This window comes from Anabrus simplex, chromosome X, assembly GCF_040414725.1.
Source record: "Anabrus simplex isolate iqAnaSimp1 chromosome X, ASM4041472v1, whole genome shotgun sequence".
Lineage (NCBI taxonomy): Eukaryota > Metazoa > Arthropoda > Insecta > Orthoptera > Tettigoniidae > Anabrus > Anabrus simplex.
In genome coordinates this window covers 157,532,723-157,548,601 of record NC_090279.1, presented here as the reverse complement: position 1 = coordinate 157,548,601, position 15,879 = coordinate 157,532,723, and the positions used below count along the sequence as shown (strand labels likewise).

Here is a 15,879-nt window from a genome sequence, read left to right as displayed (position 1 = left end):
TGAAGAACCACACCTCATGCCACATTCCAAATATATTCCTGAGCCTTGTAATGGTTATTTCTATCTGGCACACTAGCAAACTCACCAATAACTTAGAAGACAAAATACTGTGTAGTCCACATACTTTGTCCTTGTGACAGCCTCCTGTGGGGGAAGTTGTATTAATCACGACAAATCCTCTTGGCTGTTATTCTTGGCTTTTTAGACCGGGATTATTATTATTATTATTATTATTATTATTATTATTATTATTATTATTATTATTATTATTATTAATGATTTACTAGTAAACATATAAGTTATGATGCCCAATTTCTGTAAAAAGGTAGGCAAATAAATTATAAAGGGGTCATATTTATAGAAAGATAGGAACAGGAGTAGAACAAATATAAAAACAGGCCAGTGAGGGAAGAGGGAGCAACAGAAAAAAGACAAAGAAAACAACAACATGAAAACACAGAAGGAGTAGAACAATCTCAAGACCACCATACACTGCTGTCCTCGAACAGATGGGCTCTTCCCTCATCAATCCCAGTTCTTCTAGATCCATCTCTTCTCAGTTTTTGATGAGTTAATTGGAATCCTTTTCTCCATTTGTATTTGAGAGGGTGCTCGCAAAAATGGGCTAACCATCATTTAGGTAAAGCTGAGAAAAAAAGGACCTTTGTGTTAGGGTAAAAAGATATATATGTATTAACAAAATAAAATTGTTCTTTTCTGTATTTATTCTTGTTATAGAACCTACTGTCTATCAATTTAACATAATTTTGATCACTCTTTGTCCAATCCTTGTCCCGTTTCCCTATGGGGTCGGGTATGAGGTGAGATGCATCTGTCGTGGTGGGTTTTTATGACTGGATGCCCTTCCTGACTTCAACCTCATCAGAGTAGTTAATGAGATGAAATTAATTACATAATATATGATAGTAGGGAGGGGGTGAAACTCAGTGCCGGCACATAGCCTACTCCTGTCGAATAGCACCAAGGGGTTTGCTCAAGGCTTAACATCCCCATCCGATGGACGAATCACCATTAACAGCGTCATATGTCCTCACTCCATATGAACACTGCGGACAGGTTTGGAATTTAATTCAGGCTTTTGGCAGACAATCTAGTGATTAGAAATTGTATACTACTACCTCCCCTACCCTGCCGACCAACATTCTGATGATGAACATTTTTTCGACCAACAGGACTCGGTGTCAGACGGTTTAGACTTCAGCGCCTTAATGTTTATGGCCACCAGGCGAGCTATAATTTTGGTCACTAACTTGCAAATATTATATGCGACATATCCAATCGAAACATTAGGGCCTACATTAATCATAATAATCTAAAGCACTGAACAATGGTTCCTCTGTCGTCTGAGGGGAATTATTTTGGATCAATTCCCTATAAAAGTGGGGGTATCGGGGAGGAATATATTCTAAGAGTTCTAACAAATCCTTTAACTTGGCTGCAGTTATGGGTCTTTTGCCATTATAGTTTCTTGGCAGCACAATGTTGCCAAGAGATGGTCAATCTACTTTTTGTTTTTCTTGAAATATCCACTGCATCATATTCTTCAATGCACCCATAGGAATATTTAAAGAAATAATTCAAAGGTTCATCCTTTTTTATCATTACCATAGATACTTTACTTAGTAAAACTTTTTGTTTACTGTTGGATACCATTTTCTAACAATTGATCAGTACTTATAAACATTCACTCATCATTTTTGTTACATGGAATGGCTCCTTAACTCTCTCCCTTTTTACCAAGTCCACCCACTCATCACGCAGTAAAAAGGTAAGAAACAGACCATTTCTTTTTTTTCTATTACACTGAAGTCCCAGTCACAAGGGAGGTAGGTATGGCCAGAAACTAAATACTTATGCTCTATTATGTCAAACTTTCCGCACTAAATATGACCATTAACTCAGAAGATTTATGTTCTTATTTTGAGCAAAACAGGAACCTTTTTCTTGGCCCATTTTTGCAATTAAATTATTCATGATTTCAAAATAGCATAAACTCAAAGTCCTCTCCTTAGTTAAATAAGCCTCTCTGATGTTAGCCCATTTCATAGAAGATAGTTCACATCTTCCTCCATAGATGGCACAACATAACTCAATTTCTGTAAAAATAATGATTAGTCTGTTTTTACGAGCACCCACTCATTTGTTCTGTGATCCTAGTCATTAACCACCTGTATTTATCTTTTTATTTCTGTCCCTTCCCTTCTCTCTCTTTTTTATTTTATTTTTTTTATTTTTACAATTGCCTTTATGTCACACAGACACAGATAGGTCTTATGGCAACAATGGAGAAGAAAGGGCTAGGAGTGGGAAGGAAGCATCTGTGGCCTTAATTTAGGTACAGCCCCAGCGTTTGCCTGGAGTGAAAATGGGGAACCATGGAAAACCATATTCAGTGCTGCCGACAGTGGAGTTCGAACTTACTATCTCCTGAATGCAAACTCACAGCTTTGCACATCTAAACGCATGGACAACTCACCCGCTCCCTGCCCCCCCACCCCCTTTCCCCTCCCTTTTTTTCCCCATGAGTTTATCCTATCTTCTTATACTACTTATACTTCCAACATCAAGATGAGGTCTGTCAAGATGGACCCTCAATGAGAGTTGATGCCTACCCTCCTGATGAAGCAGGGAAGCAGAAACAAGCTCGTTGGGGGCTGAGAATCAATCAATCAATCAATCAATCAATCAATCAATCAATCAATCAATCAATCAATCAATCAATCAATCAATCAATCAATCAATACTGATCTGCATTTAGGGCAGTCGCCCAGGTGGCAGATTCCCTATCTGTTGCTTTCCTAGCCTTTTCCTAAATGATTTCAAAGAAATTGGAAATTTATTGAACGTCTCCCTTGGTAAGTTATTCCAATCCCGAACTCCCCTTCCTATAAATGAATATTTGCCCCAGTTTGTCCTCTTGAAGAGATGGATGCAGAAAATCTGGGATTGATGAGAGAAGAGTCTGTCTATTTGAAGATGTGGAGATTTTCTTTTTTATTTTCATGTTTGTTCCTGTCTCCTTTTCTACAACTCCTTCTCCCCATGCTGACCTGACATTGTGTTTATACTATTACACATTCCTTTCCAATATTTAAACAATAATGGATACAATAACAGAATAAAACGCTTACATACATAAAGAGCAAAATAAAGCAGTATCACTGAGAGTACAAAGGAGAATCACCACAATTTATAAATTCACACACACACACACACACACACACACACACACACACACACACACACACACACACACACACACACACACACACACACACACACACACACACACACACACACACACACACACACACACACACACACACACACACACACACACACACACACACACACACACACACACACACACACACACACACACACACACACACACACACACATATATATATATATATATATATATATATATATATATATATATATATTATTTTGTTCAGAGAAGAGCTAAATATAGAACCATTAGTACAGAACATACAGAAAGCAAGACTCAGATGGTTTGGACATGTAAAAAGAATGGGAAAGGAACAGGTAGCAAGAAGGGAATTAGAAAGAGAAGTTAAGGGAAAGAGACCAGTTGAAAGACTGAGAAGAAGGTGGATGGATCAGATTTGGAAGGACATTTGAGAAGCTGGATTTGATGTGGCGGAAGCAATGGAGCAGGAAAAGTGGAAGGACAGAAAGGAGTGGATGAAGCTTGTTAACCACACCCGGGTGACTGGAGTGGGGCATTGATGATGATGATGATGATGATAATGATTATTTTGTTTCATTTTATTAGCACATCTGTTTATTGAATCATTTACTCAATGCAGTTGGATTTCATGACTGAAATGTTGAATAGATTAAAAAAAGAAAAGAAAAAGATGTTACCTAGAATTCTACCTCTGCAGTATTGGAACATACAACCACCTAATTTTTCAGAATTTGCATCTGCAAACCTGTTACAGAATTAGAAAGACTGTCTTCTATGAACAAGATAATAAAATAAATATTCTTATGGCACTGCTTGCACATACAATTTGAGTGGCCTCCCCCTATTGTGGAATGATTTGAGAAATATTTTGAGATGTTTTTAAGCAATGCTAAATTAAAGATCTCTTTTTTCTATAAAACTGCAGAAAGATAGTATTTCTATCAGAAAAAACCCACTAAAAATGTGTTTTTCTGCAATGTGCGTGGGAATTGTTTTTTGCAGGCTTCTTGGTGTAGGACTGTAACCATGACAACAAACATGATTCGGATACCACCACCTTTTGCAAAGGTGTATTTATCTTATACAGGGTGGTCAGAAACAACGTGAACCTGGCGTATGAGCATTGGTCATACTGATAAATAATTTGAAAATAATAATTTGATATTTCGCGCCGTTGTCACTTTACTGGTTACTGAAGTTAGGTAATCTGATTACTTTCTGGGCAAATTAAATGGCCTTTGTGACCTGGTGTTGCTAAATCTGCACATGGCTTAAGACCGGCTTGAGAGCACCACTTCGCCTGGTGAGGAATTTTAAACACGGACCTGTGAGCAAGTATGCTACACTGACACCGGTTGAAACCCACCGTGTGTTTGTGTTTGACACTTGTTTCTTGGCATGCTTGTCAATATGGTATTAAGCCACGAGCAGATTTTGCAACATCGCCTCACAAAGCCCATTTCAGTTGACCTGCAAAGCAAACTGATTGGCTGACAAAATGATAATGTTGCGAGGTATCGAATGATTTTTTTTCAAATGATCTATCAGTATGACCAACTATAACGCTCCTATACCTGGTTCACGTTGTTTGCGACCTCCCTGGATACACCTTTGTAGAAGGCAGTCTGAAATAAAATATAATGACTCTCATTCTGACCAGTATAAAATTTTCTTTGATATCATAAATTAGGACACATTCATAGAAAAAATAGTATGTAACATGCTTGCAGAAATGATCACTACAAAACTCATACTCATTTTGCAATACAGCCTTTTCTGCACTTATAATTCAATATATTATTGCTTGTTCATAAAGGAACTATGGTGGACTGATTTTAGTGAAAAAATCAATGTTTATTCAGGTCTTACGTTGATTAGGAGCATTTATTAAGGTAAGAAATAGCAGAGAAAAAAGGAAGCAGAACAACTGTCCACAGAATAGTTGCACCTGCAGCTAGACCAACCCTAAATACAGTAATTTCAGTCCAGGAAATGAAATTTCACTTGTCATAAAAATTAGGTTTAGAATCCAGGTATCAAGGTTAGGAGTGAACTGTGAAGTGCATTAAAAGTGAAAAGCTGACAGCAAAAACAAAAACAACAGTGCAAGAAACACACTGTGCTGTACGTACTTACCCGTTGGACTGTCAACGTCGGTGACCTTCTTGCCGTCTGCATACACCGCATAACCAGTGACAGGGGCTCCATTGTTGACATTGTTACCGTGCGCTACGGGCAGCCAGGTGACGAGAAGCGTTCCGTCCTGCGGGCCCGGCTCTACCTGGATATCCACCGGTGGGTCTGGCAACCCTAAACACAAGGGGACTCTGATGCCCACTGTGCTCTTCGCTTCAAGTTCAGTCTGGTGGTCCACCATTGCTCACACAACTCATTTAAATACATCATCACTTCCTTGTTCTGTAGTCATAGATACCAAATATCAATGTAATCTAATACTATTCTACAGTTATTTTTTAATATGCAAGAACAGACTTGCTGATTGTTCATCAAAATTATACAGGGTGTATCTGAACTATACCAGCAAAAAATTTGGGGATACTCCTCGTACTATGTTAAGAACGATGGTGCAATTGGATTGGCGAAGAGAATGTTTCTTTTCGAGAAAATGAGGTTACTTTCTTACTTCCGGGCATGCAACTGAAACTGATGAACTTGCCGTATTTGCTATGCCAGAGAGCCAACAGCTGCCTGTTGCTGTGCGTCAGAGGAGGGAAGGGAAGGGAGGGGAAGTGGAAAGTGGGAGACAGAGGTAATGTTCGGTGCGAATGCACAAGTTTCTTGTTCGTTTTGCAGAGTCGCTTCCCAGCCCCAGTAGGCAGTGTACAGTTTGTTCTGCACAAATTGACTGCTATGCAAACCCCATAGAAAGAGATGAGAAACTTGTACCAAGAATACAGGCAGCTTTCCAGGTCGTTTGCAACACATCACACATCCTAAACAGAGTCCATAGGTCACTACTACACCGTTGTGAACAGTGCATCGAAGTAGGAGGGGGGCATATTGAACATCTACTGTAATCAAACCATTGCTCGTATTGTTTCCTTGTTCAGTATTTCATTCCATTTACAGTGTCGTGAGTGAAGGAATACACAATTGTGGGGCGGTAGCGTTGCATCTTTTGAGCATGTTAAATAATAAAGAACATTACTGCGACCAACAGATGAGAGGAGAAACGATCTGGTGCATTCCTTGACTGACAAGTGTGTCTTCATTACTGTGTGTGTAGTTACGTCTGTTTACTAAACGAACTGTCGATATTGCCTGTAAGAGACAAGGACAGTCCTGTGGGAGTCAAACGAGGAAACTTGTGCATTCGCGCGGAGCATTATCTCTGTCTCCATCATACACCCCACTTCCCCTCCTTCCCCTTCTCTTCCCTGAAGCACACCAGGGGCTTGTGCTCTAGCATAGCAAATATGGCGAGTTCATAAATTTGAATTGCGCGCCTGTAAGTAACAAAGTGACCTTTTCCCGAAAAAAAGAATTTTCTCCACCGATCCAATTGCACCATCGTTCTTAACATAACACAAAGAGCACCCCTGATTTTTTTTTTGTCTGTGTAGCTATGATACACCCTGTATAACCTATTAGTTTAAAAGAAGAGGATAAATCAAAACATTATTTCAGATCTCTGATACACAGATTCCATCACTGTCTTCTGTTACGTGATGCCTTGATTCATGATGACTGAAATGATGGCAAGAGACACAAGTTAAGGATTTCTAATCTACTGGCATTATCGTATACTTAGCTCTTTATTATGGCTGGGTGATGGAGCCTTGCTCAGCCTACTTGAAAGGATATCATATGGTCAGAATAACTGAAGCTTTGTGTGCAAAAGTAGACAAATTAGTTCTTGACTGCCAATAAGACAAGATCATTAATCACAAGTGATTGTGGATTTAACACCCTCAGTCTCTTACTCAAGGTAACCCTCAAATATTAAGGTACATCTGTACTGAACTTCCTGTTTACTCGAGGAGCTAATTTCAGATAATACAGATGAACAGTTTCACAATTTTTGTTGATTCTTACAACATTTTAAATGATTGTTATGGATGAACTAGAGTGGTTGTTTACAGTTAATTGAGTTTAGGATTGGAAAGGACACTGGCACCACCTCTGATGTTGGGACAGTACAGCACCGCTTGTGAAAACAAGTCACCAACGTCCTCTGTTATGAAAGGATGCTGAACATCTCAAGTAAAATATTTCTAAAATCGTTGTGCACCTGGTAGTTCTTTACGGTGCAGGATGTGACTAGGAGAGACAAACAGGCTCAGATATACACTCAAACTGACTCCAATTACAAGCAATAAACTTCATTATTATGTATCCACATTCACGCTAATTAAAATCAAGAGATTTGAACCTTTCAATGCATGTATGTTTTGTGTTATCAAAAGAGAACACTCAATTATTATTCTTCTCCTTCTTCTTTCATGAAAAACATTATGTCTCTCAAATATAGATAAATTACTGAATGATTATATAACACATAACTTGGCTCAATGCAGAGTTTTATATAATTATTCAATAATTCACCAGCAAAAGAGTACAATATTAAAGAGACATAGCTTTTTAAAAGTAGAAGACAACTGTAACATAGAACATTTTAAAAACTTTTGAGCATATCCATTTTTTGTGTCTTAATTAATGTGTCTTATGTCATTTTATGTGTTATTATCTTCTAAGCTGAAGATGTCTCAAAACTATGAGACGAAAGATGTCCTTGTAATTAAGTGTTTTCTTTTAAAAACCAAACCCCATGGCACTACAGCTCCACAGGGCCATGGCCTACCAAGCGACTGCTGCTCAGCCCAAAGGCCTGCAGATTACGAGGTGTCATGTAGTAAGCATGATGAATCCTCTAGACGTTATTTTTGGCTTTCTAGACCGGGGCCGCCATCTCACTGTTAGATAGCTCCTCAGTTGTAATCACGCAGGCTGAGTGGATTTGGAACCAGCCTTCAGATCCAGGTAAAAATCCCTGACCTGGCTAGGAATCGAACCCGGGACCTCTGGATAAGAGGCAGGCATGCTACCCCCTTCACTGCGGGGCTGGCTAAGTGTTCTCTTCTGATAACACAAAAAAATACATGCATTGAAAGGTCGAAGTCTCGATTTTAATTGACTCCAATTGTTAAGAAAGTGATGGAGGCAAGACCCCAGTGGTATAGCCAAGTTATCAGAAGCAATGACAGCTCTGTGGCTACATGAAAGGCCTGTAAAGCACTGGACAGAAAACATCAAGGATGATATAGAGGCTGTCAGTCTAAATACTCAAAATGCCAACAACAGAGATTAATGGAGACAGTATTGCACATCAGTGGATCACATACGGTGGAAAAATTGCTAGGAAGCAGAGAGAGGATTGGTTATATTGGTTATGAAGTAGCTATGATTAGAATATTAAGTACCATTCCAACATTGATGCATTGGGATAAAGTGAGAAACCACTTCTAACATAACAGAATGGTATATGCACCCTGTTGTGTTGTGCTGATACCTCAAATCAGTCTGATATTTATGGCAGAGTTGGGAATAAAATCTTAACTGAACAGGCATGAGGCCAAAAACTGCTGCAATAAGAAAATTAGAATATGTTAACATTTCATATGCCAGCCCCAGGCATTCTGAAAATTTATGCTCAAAGCCTTGGAATTGTAGATAGTTTGAAATAATGAAGAATACAAGGCTGTACATGGAGATCAGCAAGAGGGTGCAACAGGGGAGTGCATTCTACCAGTGTAAGAAATTTTATCTGGGATAAGGAAGTACTAAGGAAGTGTAAAGAGATAATGTACAAAATGTATTTTGCACCCATATTGACTAATGTGGCTGAGACCTGAACAAGGAAACTCTGTTTCTTTGCCTTAAGAATTTTAATTATTATTCTCAAATGCCTTGTTTCATATGAAATTTATCTAAAAATGAGGATTATAATAAAGCTTTCAACAAAGTTCATCATGACTGCCTCACTGAAATGTTCAAGAAGAAGAACTTGGTCATGAAGTACATTCAAATTAACAGCAATATTTATTACAATCATACTGCTATAATAAAGTAAGTTAGGGAGTTATCTGGGAAGGTAGCAGTTAGTGACCTTCTTCAGAGGCAACCTTACCCAGGGAGTGGCATCCCTCCCTATGTGAGTTCCAGATCACTCTGGCCCTGCATGTAATATGTGGTAAGGGTCCCAGCTCAGGGTTACGAGTGAAAACCTCAGTGACATCTACGGTAGAGAAGTTGGAATTTGGTACGGTGGAGATGGCGGAAGAGGCAGCCCTGGACTCAGAGATAAATATGAGTACAATCTAAAGAGGCCAATGGGTTCGGGCAGATGAGGCTTCTTAGGAGGGTTGAAAGTTCCATGGTGGAGATAATACAACAAAAGTCCACCTTGCAGCATCTGCACTCCATGTTTTTTTCTTTGCTTTATGTCACACAGATAGGTCTTATGGTGACGATGGGATAGGGGTGGCATGAAATAATTCTTGCAAGTATAAAATGCCTTTTAGTGCGGCGATCCCATCATACTAATAGCCTGTAAAATGATAGAGTGAATAAAGGCCTCAGAAATTGTGAGGGCATCCTCCCAAAAGCGATGCATAGTTCCTGGTGTTCTCTCCAGGGGGAAGTGTGAAAAAGATAAAACTGTGGAGGTTCTTGATTCACAACCTGACGCAGAAGAATGGAAATGGGAAATGAAGAATAACGGAGTTATATAAGAAGGTGGTAATAAAATGTGGCAAATTACCTTGGATAATTGGGGTTCTACTATACTATTTTTCCTAATGCTGCCTGGTATTTCTGAGGTTTTCAACTAGTAGAAGTTCAGTACAATTGTACTGAGTCCATTTTATCTTAACTCTATACTCTAAACACTTGTATATTATGGATACATTCTGTAACTATTTGAAGCAAACGTTGTCACTGAACCCTACTTTTGCACACACCATCTCCAGCATGCGAGCCATTCCTTGGAGACTGATGGACCACCAGAACTTTACTGATGCCTTCTACCACACATACATGGATAGCTGTGACACTACCTAGTATAGCTACTCTATTGAGCCCTACCCTAGCTAGCTCTAGTCTAGCTCATGCAAGACACAAAACAAGACCACGGGACCTGGCACTGCTTCACTTCAACAAAATTCGCCTTAAAAGTGGAATAATTCTTCAATTCTAGAAAAACGTACGAAGTATAAAAGATACACACATACAAGAATGAAAAAAAAAGCAGTTTACTCCAATGTTCTGCATAAATGAAATTTAAACATCAATATTTGATTAGATAATGCTTTCTTTTTTAAAAAAAGAGTAAAGTTTTGTAACAAATTGTTTATCAATATCAAATGTCAATTTAAACACGTTCCCCTCCCCACAAAACTTGAAAAAAAGGAAAAGAAACTATCTGAACAATTGTATGGGATATAGCAGTTGAGGCTTTCACAGCTGGCATTATAAATCATGTCTGTATTTTTCGGGCTTGTAGGGCATGGTTTAGGAGCTGCACTATATAATGAGGTGCAATTGCAACACCACTCCATTCTACTGTGAGCGTCGCAGCCATTGAAGAGGGAAAGGGAAATTCATGGGAAAAATAAGTAAAATGAAAAGACAAAGAATGGAATCAAGATGATATAAAATGGGGAGACAGAAAAGTTGAAAAGAATGGGTAAAGAATTTTAAGGCACATCCCATATTTCATGGTTAATTATACGTTAACTTTATTTTTTTAATGCTACCCTTTCTCCAAATATATTCATTTCATTTACTATTTTATATAGCACAAAATAATGGTGCTGTACATATGCAATTGTATGTTATATTACTTGCTTTTGCTCGTGGAGTCTCCGCCACCAAACCCCCAGTTAATCTTAATTAGATGTGATCATTTGAAAAATGACTGTAACAAAACGGTATGTTGTATCGACAAATGGATTGCGCCCCCAGATGGCTCTTTTAGTGACCCATGCACCTGGTCCTACGACATTTTTTTGTACCTATTAAAGAACTATTTAAAATAGTTTTTACTTGAGCCCGCCTTTACAAAGGTGAAAACCGTCAATACGGAATGATTCTCATGTATCTTGTAATGAGCCTGCCTTGTCAATACACCCTATAATGATAGAAAACTTTTTATTTTACCATACATGTTTCGGGAAAAATCATCCATTCCCGAAACATGTAAGGTAAAATAAATAGTTTTCTATCATTATACGTGTATTGACAAGGCAGACTCAAGTAAAAACTATTTTAAATAGTTCTTTGGTCACAGGAGTCCCGGGTTCGATTCCCAGGAGGGTCAGGAATTTTAACCATCGATGGTTAATTTAGCTGGCGCGGGAGCTGAGTGTATGTGTCGTCTTCATCTTCATTACATCCTCATCATGATGCGCAGGTCGCCTACGGGCATCAAATCAAAAGACCTACAGCTGGCGAACTAAACATGACCTTGGACACTCCCGGCACTAAAAGCCATACGCCATTTCATTTCAGTGTATAAAACTTTAAAGGATTTTTATAGAATTTGAACCAAACTGACCAAAATTCAAAAAATGAAGCTCTATCTAAGGTAGACGGGATCTAGATACGACAAAAAGTCGTAGGACCAAAGTTGTAGATCTCTTCATGCTAGGAGTCAAAACTATACTGTTTAGCCACAAAATATCTCAAAAAGAAGATCTGCACCGTCATTAAAGTACCCCAAAATTTCAATATTCTGTAGTAAAATTTTAAATATTTGAATATCTTTGAATTTCTCCATCAGTTACAGGCTAAAAGCTATCATTTTGGCCAAATTTTAATTTTATGGCACACTAGAACATTGTGTCTGCCATTTTGTTTTAGGGGAGGGGGGTAAAATTATAACTTTTTGGAATATTTTTGTAGGTTACAGGCTAATAACTATCACTTTCTCTAATTTCAAGTTTCTAGTTCAGCTGGAAGTGGGTAATCGTGAATGTCAGTCAGTCAGCCTTCCGGCTTTATGTATATAAGAATGTAACAACAGTCACACGTGCCAAGTTTAATAATGAGATAGGCCCTGGGCTGTTCTTGTTATAATTCTTAAATCCCATACTAAACCTTAGGAAAAGATTGCATAATTCTAGGAGAAACTGTTTAATATAACTGTAAAACTATTTTTTAAAAATCATACACAAAATAGTTTTGAAAGAAGATTATAAGGCATCATTACTTTATTCCTATTAATTTTGCCAAATTATCCCTGAACCATGAGTGCAAAACAAGAAGCATAATAAAAAAGCTAGAGAGGAAAATAGACAAGACATGACTGAATAAACAACAACAACAGTTAGGCATTTCCCAATATGTTAATATTTCACAGATAAACAGACCAGTGTTTTCACTGTTATTATTATCATATAACTCAAACAACAAAAATTTATGAAATACGGTATAGGACATAACTTTGTAATGCTGAAAAATGAAAGTCTTATTAGTTATTAGTCACAGTCAATCCATACTTTCTATTAGGCCAGAAAAGCAACATCTTTTCGTAATTATTTTACAGCCACATTTAAAGCAAGCTGTGCGTTGGTGTCCCGTGGTCTAGAAATATGTCCCGTCTATGGGAGTTACTGCTAATGGAAACTCAACAGCTGGCTTATGGACAGAGGGGATACTGGGAGTAAAACAATTATCTGCAAAATAATTTATGGAATTAAAATCATTTATGAGAAACAGTACCTACACAAATGATGACCTGAATGATATACAGTACTGAACTATTGTTGCAAAAATATTATGTATGTATGTATGTATGTATGTATGTATGTATGTATGTATGTATGTATGTATGTATGTATGTATGTATGTATGTATGTATGTATGTATGTATGTATGTATGTATGTATGTATGTATGTATGTATGTATGTATGTATGTATGTATGTATGTATGTATTTGCCGTAGTTACGTTGTTTATTTTTGCTTATTTTCTCAATTACAGATTATACTGAGTCTTAAAGCTGAAAGATAAAAAGTATGCGAACACTTGGATTTAAACATTGTTTATCTTATGCTATCTTTTGTCTTCAGAATTAGAATGACTCTACCTGATTTATTGGTCTTGTCAACTTGAATGCTCAGAAATACAATACAGTTCTACCTTACTATTCATGCTTGTACTCATAAACCTCCTTGGGCATGTGTATCCTTGGGACTGCCCTTTAAAACCCATAACTACCATGTATATCTTGTTAAAGCACTCTGTGTAAGTAAAAAAAAAAAAGTCCCTTTCTGTTTCCTGTGCTTAAAGACATACAATATTGGCATAATTTATTTTTAAGTGTCTGGTTAATATTATAATATGTGCCTCTGTCTAGGCAAGTCACTCTTCTATCTTGATAGTTCTACTTTTGTTAACTAAATTTTCAGTATCACACAAAATGTACCATATAGCCTTCCATGCTATATAGGACAGAGGAAAAAAAACACCTAATTCTTTAATTTTGTTAGAAAAAATAAAATGGTTGAAGATATTTATTTCTGTGCTACATCAGCTTCCTCTGTTTAGCAGTCTTCATTATATTAAATGCTGAATATAGGAAATTTTTCCTGCACTCAAATTTTTAAAGAAATATTATGGGACATTCATTTTTTAATAATTCTATATGGAATACAGTAATAACTCTCTTAAGAATTAAGCTGTTTATTAACACGTTTTGCCTGAGTGAGCTGGCTGTGCGGTTAGGGGCACACGGCTGTGATCTTGTATTCAGGAGATAGCGGGTTCAAACCCCACTGTCAACAGCCCTGAAGATGGTTTTCTGTGGTTTCCCATTTTCACGCCAGGCAAATGCTGGGGCTATACCTTAATTAAGACCATGGCCGCTTCCTTTCAACTCCTAGCTCCTTCCTATCCCATCGTCACCTTAAGACCTATCTGTATCGGTGCAACGTAAAAATAGAGAGAAGCTATTCCTCACATAAAAAACCCATCAGATATATTATTATAAAAGATGATAAAACGTAAGTTATGTGATGTTATGAAATGAACACACCACCTCCTCTTATTAACCCTTTCACTCTGGTTGACTGCTGTAGCAGTTGGGAGGTAGCTGTGCCGCACGCCCGGTGGAATGCTGTAACAGTCGTGTCTCACAGCCGGACGACTGCTGTAGAAGTCGCGTGTCTTTTGGCTGTTTTCCGTTTCACTACAATAGACTGCTGTGGAAGTTCGGTTTTGGAGGTCTCTCGTGGCTGTCTTGGGAGTCTATAGTTATGGCTATGATTACCAGATGACAGGAGTAACCAGTTCGAAGATGAAAGCAATGTGTCCGATACGCTACTCACTTTGCTCCTAGTTGCTCTCCTGTGCTGACGCGCTTGTACTTCTTGACTTAGCTTTCAGTCGCTTTGAAAGTGCGAAAGGCTTGATGACAGAGGAAAGATACTGCAGAGGATGCTCTTGCCTTCATATTGGGTAGCAGCTTTGAAGAAGATGACGATGATAGTGATTTGTCAACTGATTCTGGTGACAGGACGACTTCAATCGCACCTTCTACTTCAGGCATGTTTACTACTCCAGTCACTGCTTCAGTCGTCTAAAGGGTCGGCCTACTTTGATGATTTGACTCAAGATAAAAATAGAGAAGATGAAGATCAGGTGCCTGAACCACTGAGCAGAAAAGTAAATTGGAAAAAGCAGAACCTGAATCGGAATAAACGTAAGTTCGACGCTGCTAATTTTTGATTGAAAAGTTTAGTGGACAATGTTAGCATGTTAAGTTTCTTCAAGATGTTTTTAACACGAGTAGCAGAACTCTTCTGTGCGAGGAGGATAAAAAGTGCTTAAAATATAGTCATAAGCATTTCACCGACTATGCATTAGAAATAAAATAAAATAATTTAAAACTCTGCCTGTCCTCTCCTCACTCCACGAGTCGACTGCGGACTGGAAAACTAAGCGAGACAGGTATCCTGTACAGTGGGCTAGGTGAACCACCCACTGCTCATGGCCAGAGGGTCACACCACCATACTCGCTACGCCAGAGTGAAAGGGTTAAAATGTAGGATACTGAGTGAATGGGATTTAAAAATTCACTCTCATAGTTTTTCTCTGCTACACTGAAAAGCAAAGAATCATGGATATGATTTTGGGTTTAGAAGACAAGAGAGCGAGCATGGATTCTTTGGCTGTTGCCCGCTTAGAAACCTCTTATGATAAGATACTATAACCTTTGACTCCGCCCACTGGGGAGATAATGAAACTGAAAGAAATATGTGTGTATCCCCAAGAGAATGGTAAGGCTCATGAATTGTGAGAAAATGCAAGACATTTTAGACCTCATAAATATACTACTAAACTTATTATTATTATTATTATTATTATTTTTTATTTTTTTAAATTTTTTTTTCTATGGACCACACTTTAGTTTATGCTTTTGCTTCTCGGTTTCCTGCCTCTTCTGCTCACAAAACCTCTTCATATTTTGATTTCTAGCTTCCCTCTGTCAATCTGTCAAAGTTCGTTGTTGCTTCTCTGGTTTCTGAAATTCCCTGTGTCTTTCAACCATTTTCCGGAATTTGTTTCTGTCCAGCATGCTGGTGTTTAGACCTAGTTCAGTAAGGTCTTTGATTACTTTGTAC

General features: G+C 38.0%; 1 protein-coding gene across 1 annotated transcript in view; it reads right to left on the bottom strand.

Moving 5' to 3' along the window:
• Rbp (RIM-binding protein) overlaps positions 1-15,879 on the bottom strand; it is a 388,051-nt gene that overhangs the window by 144,161 nt on the left and 228,011 nt on the right. Inside the window, exon 16 of the mRNA XM_068230934.1 lies at positions 5,372-5,545. Coding sequence (XP_068087035.1) covers positions 5,372-5,545 — 174 coding nt within the window. The remainder of the gene's footprint in view (positions 1-5,371; positions 5,546-15,879) is intronic.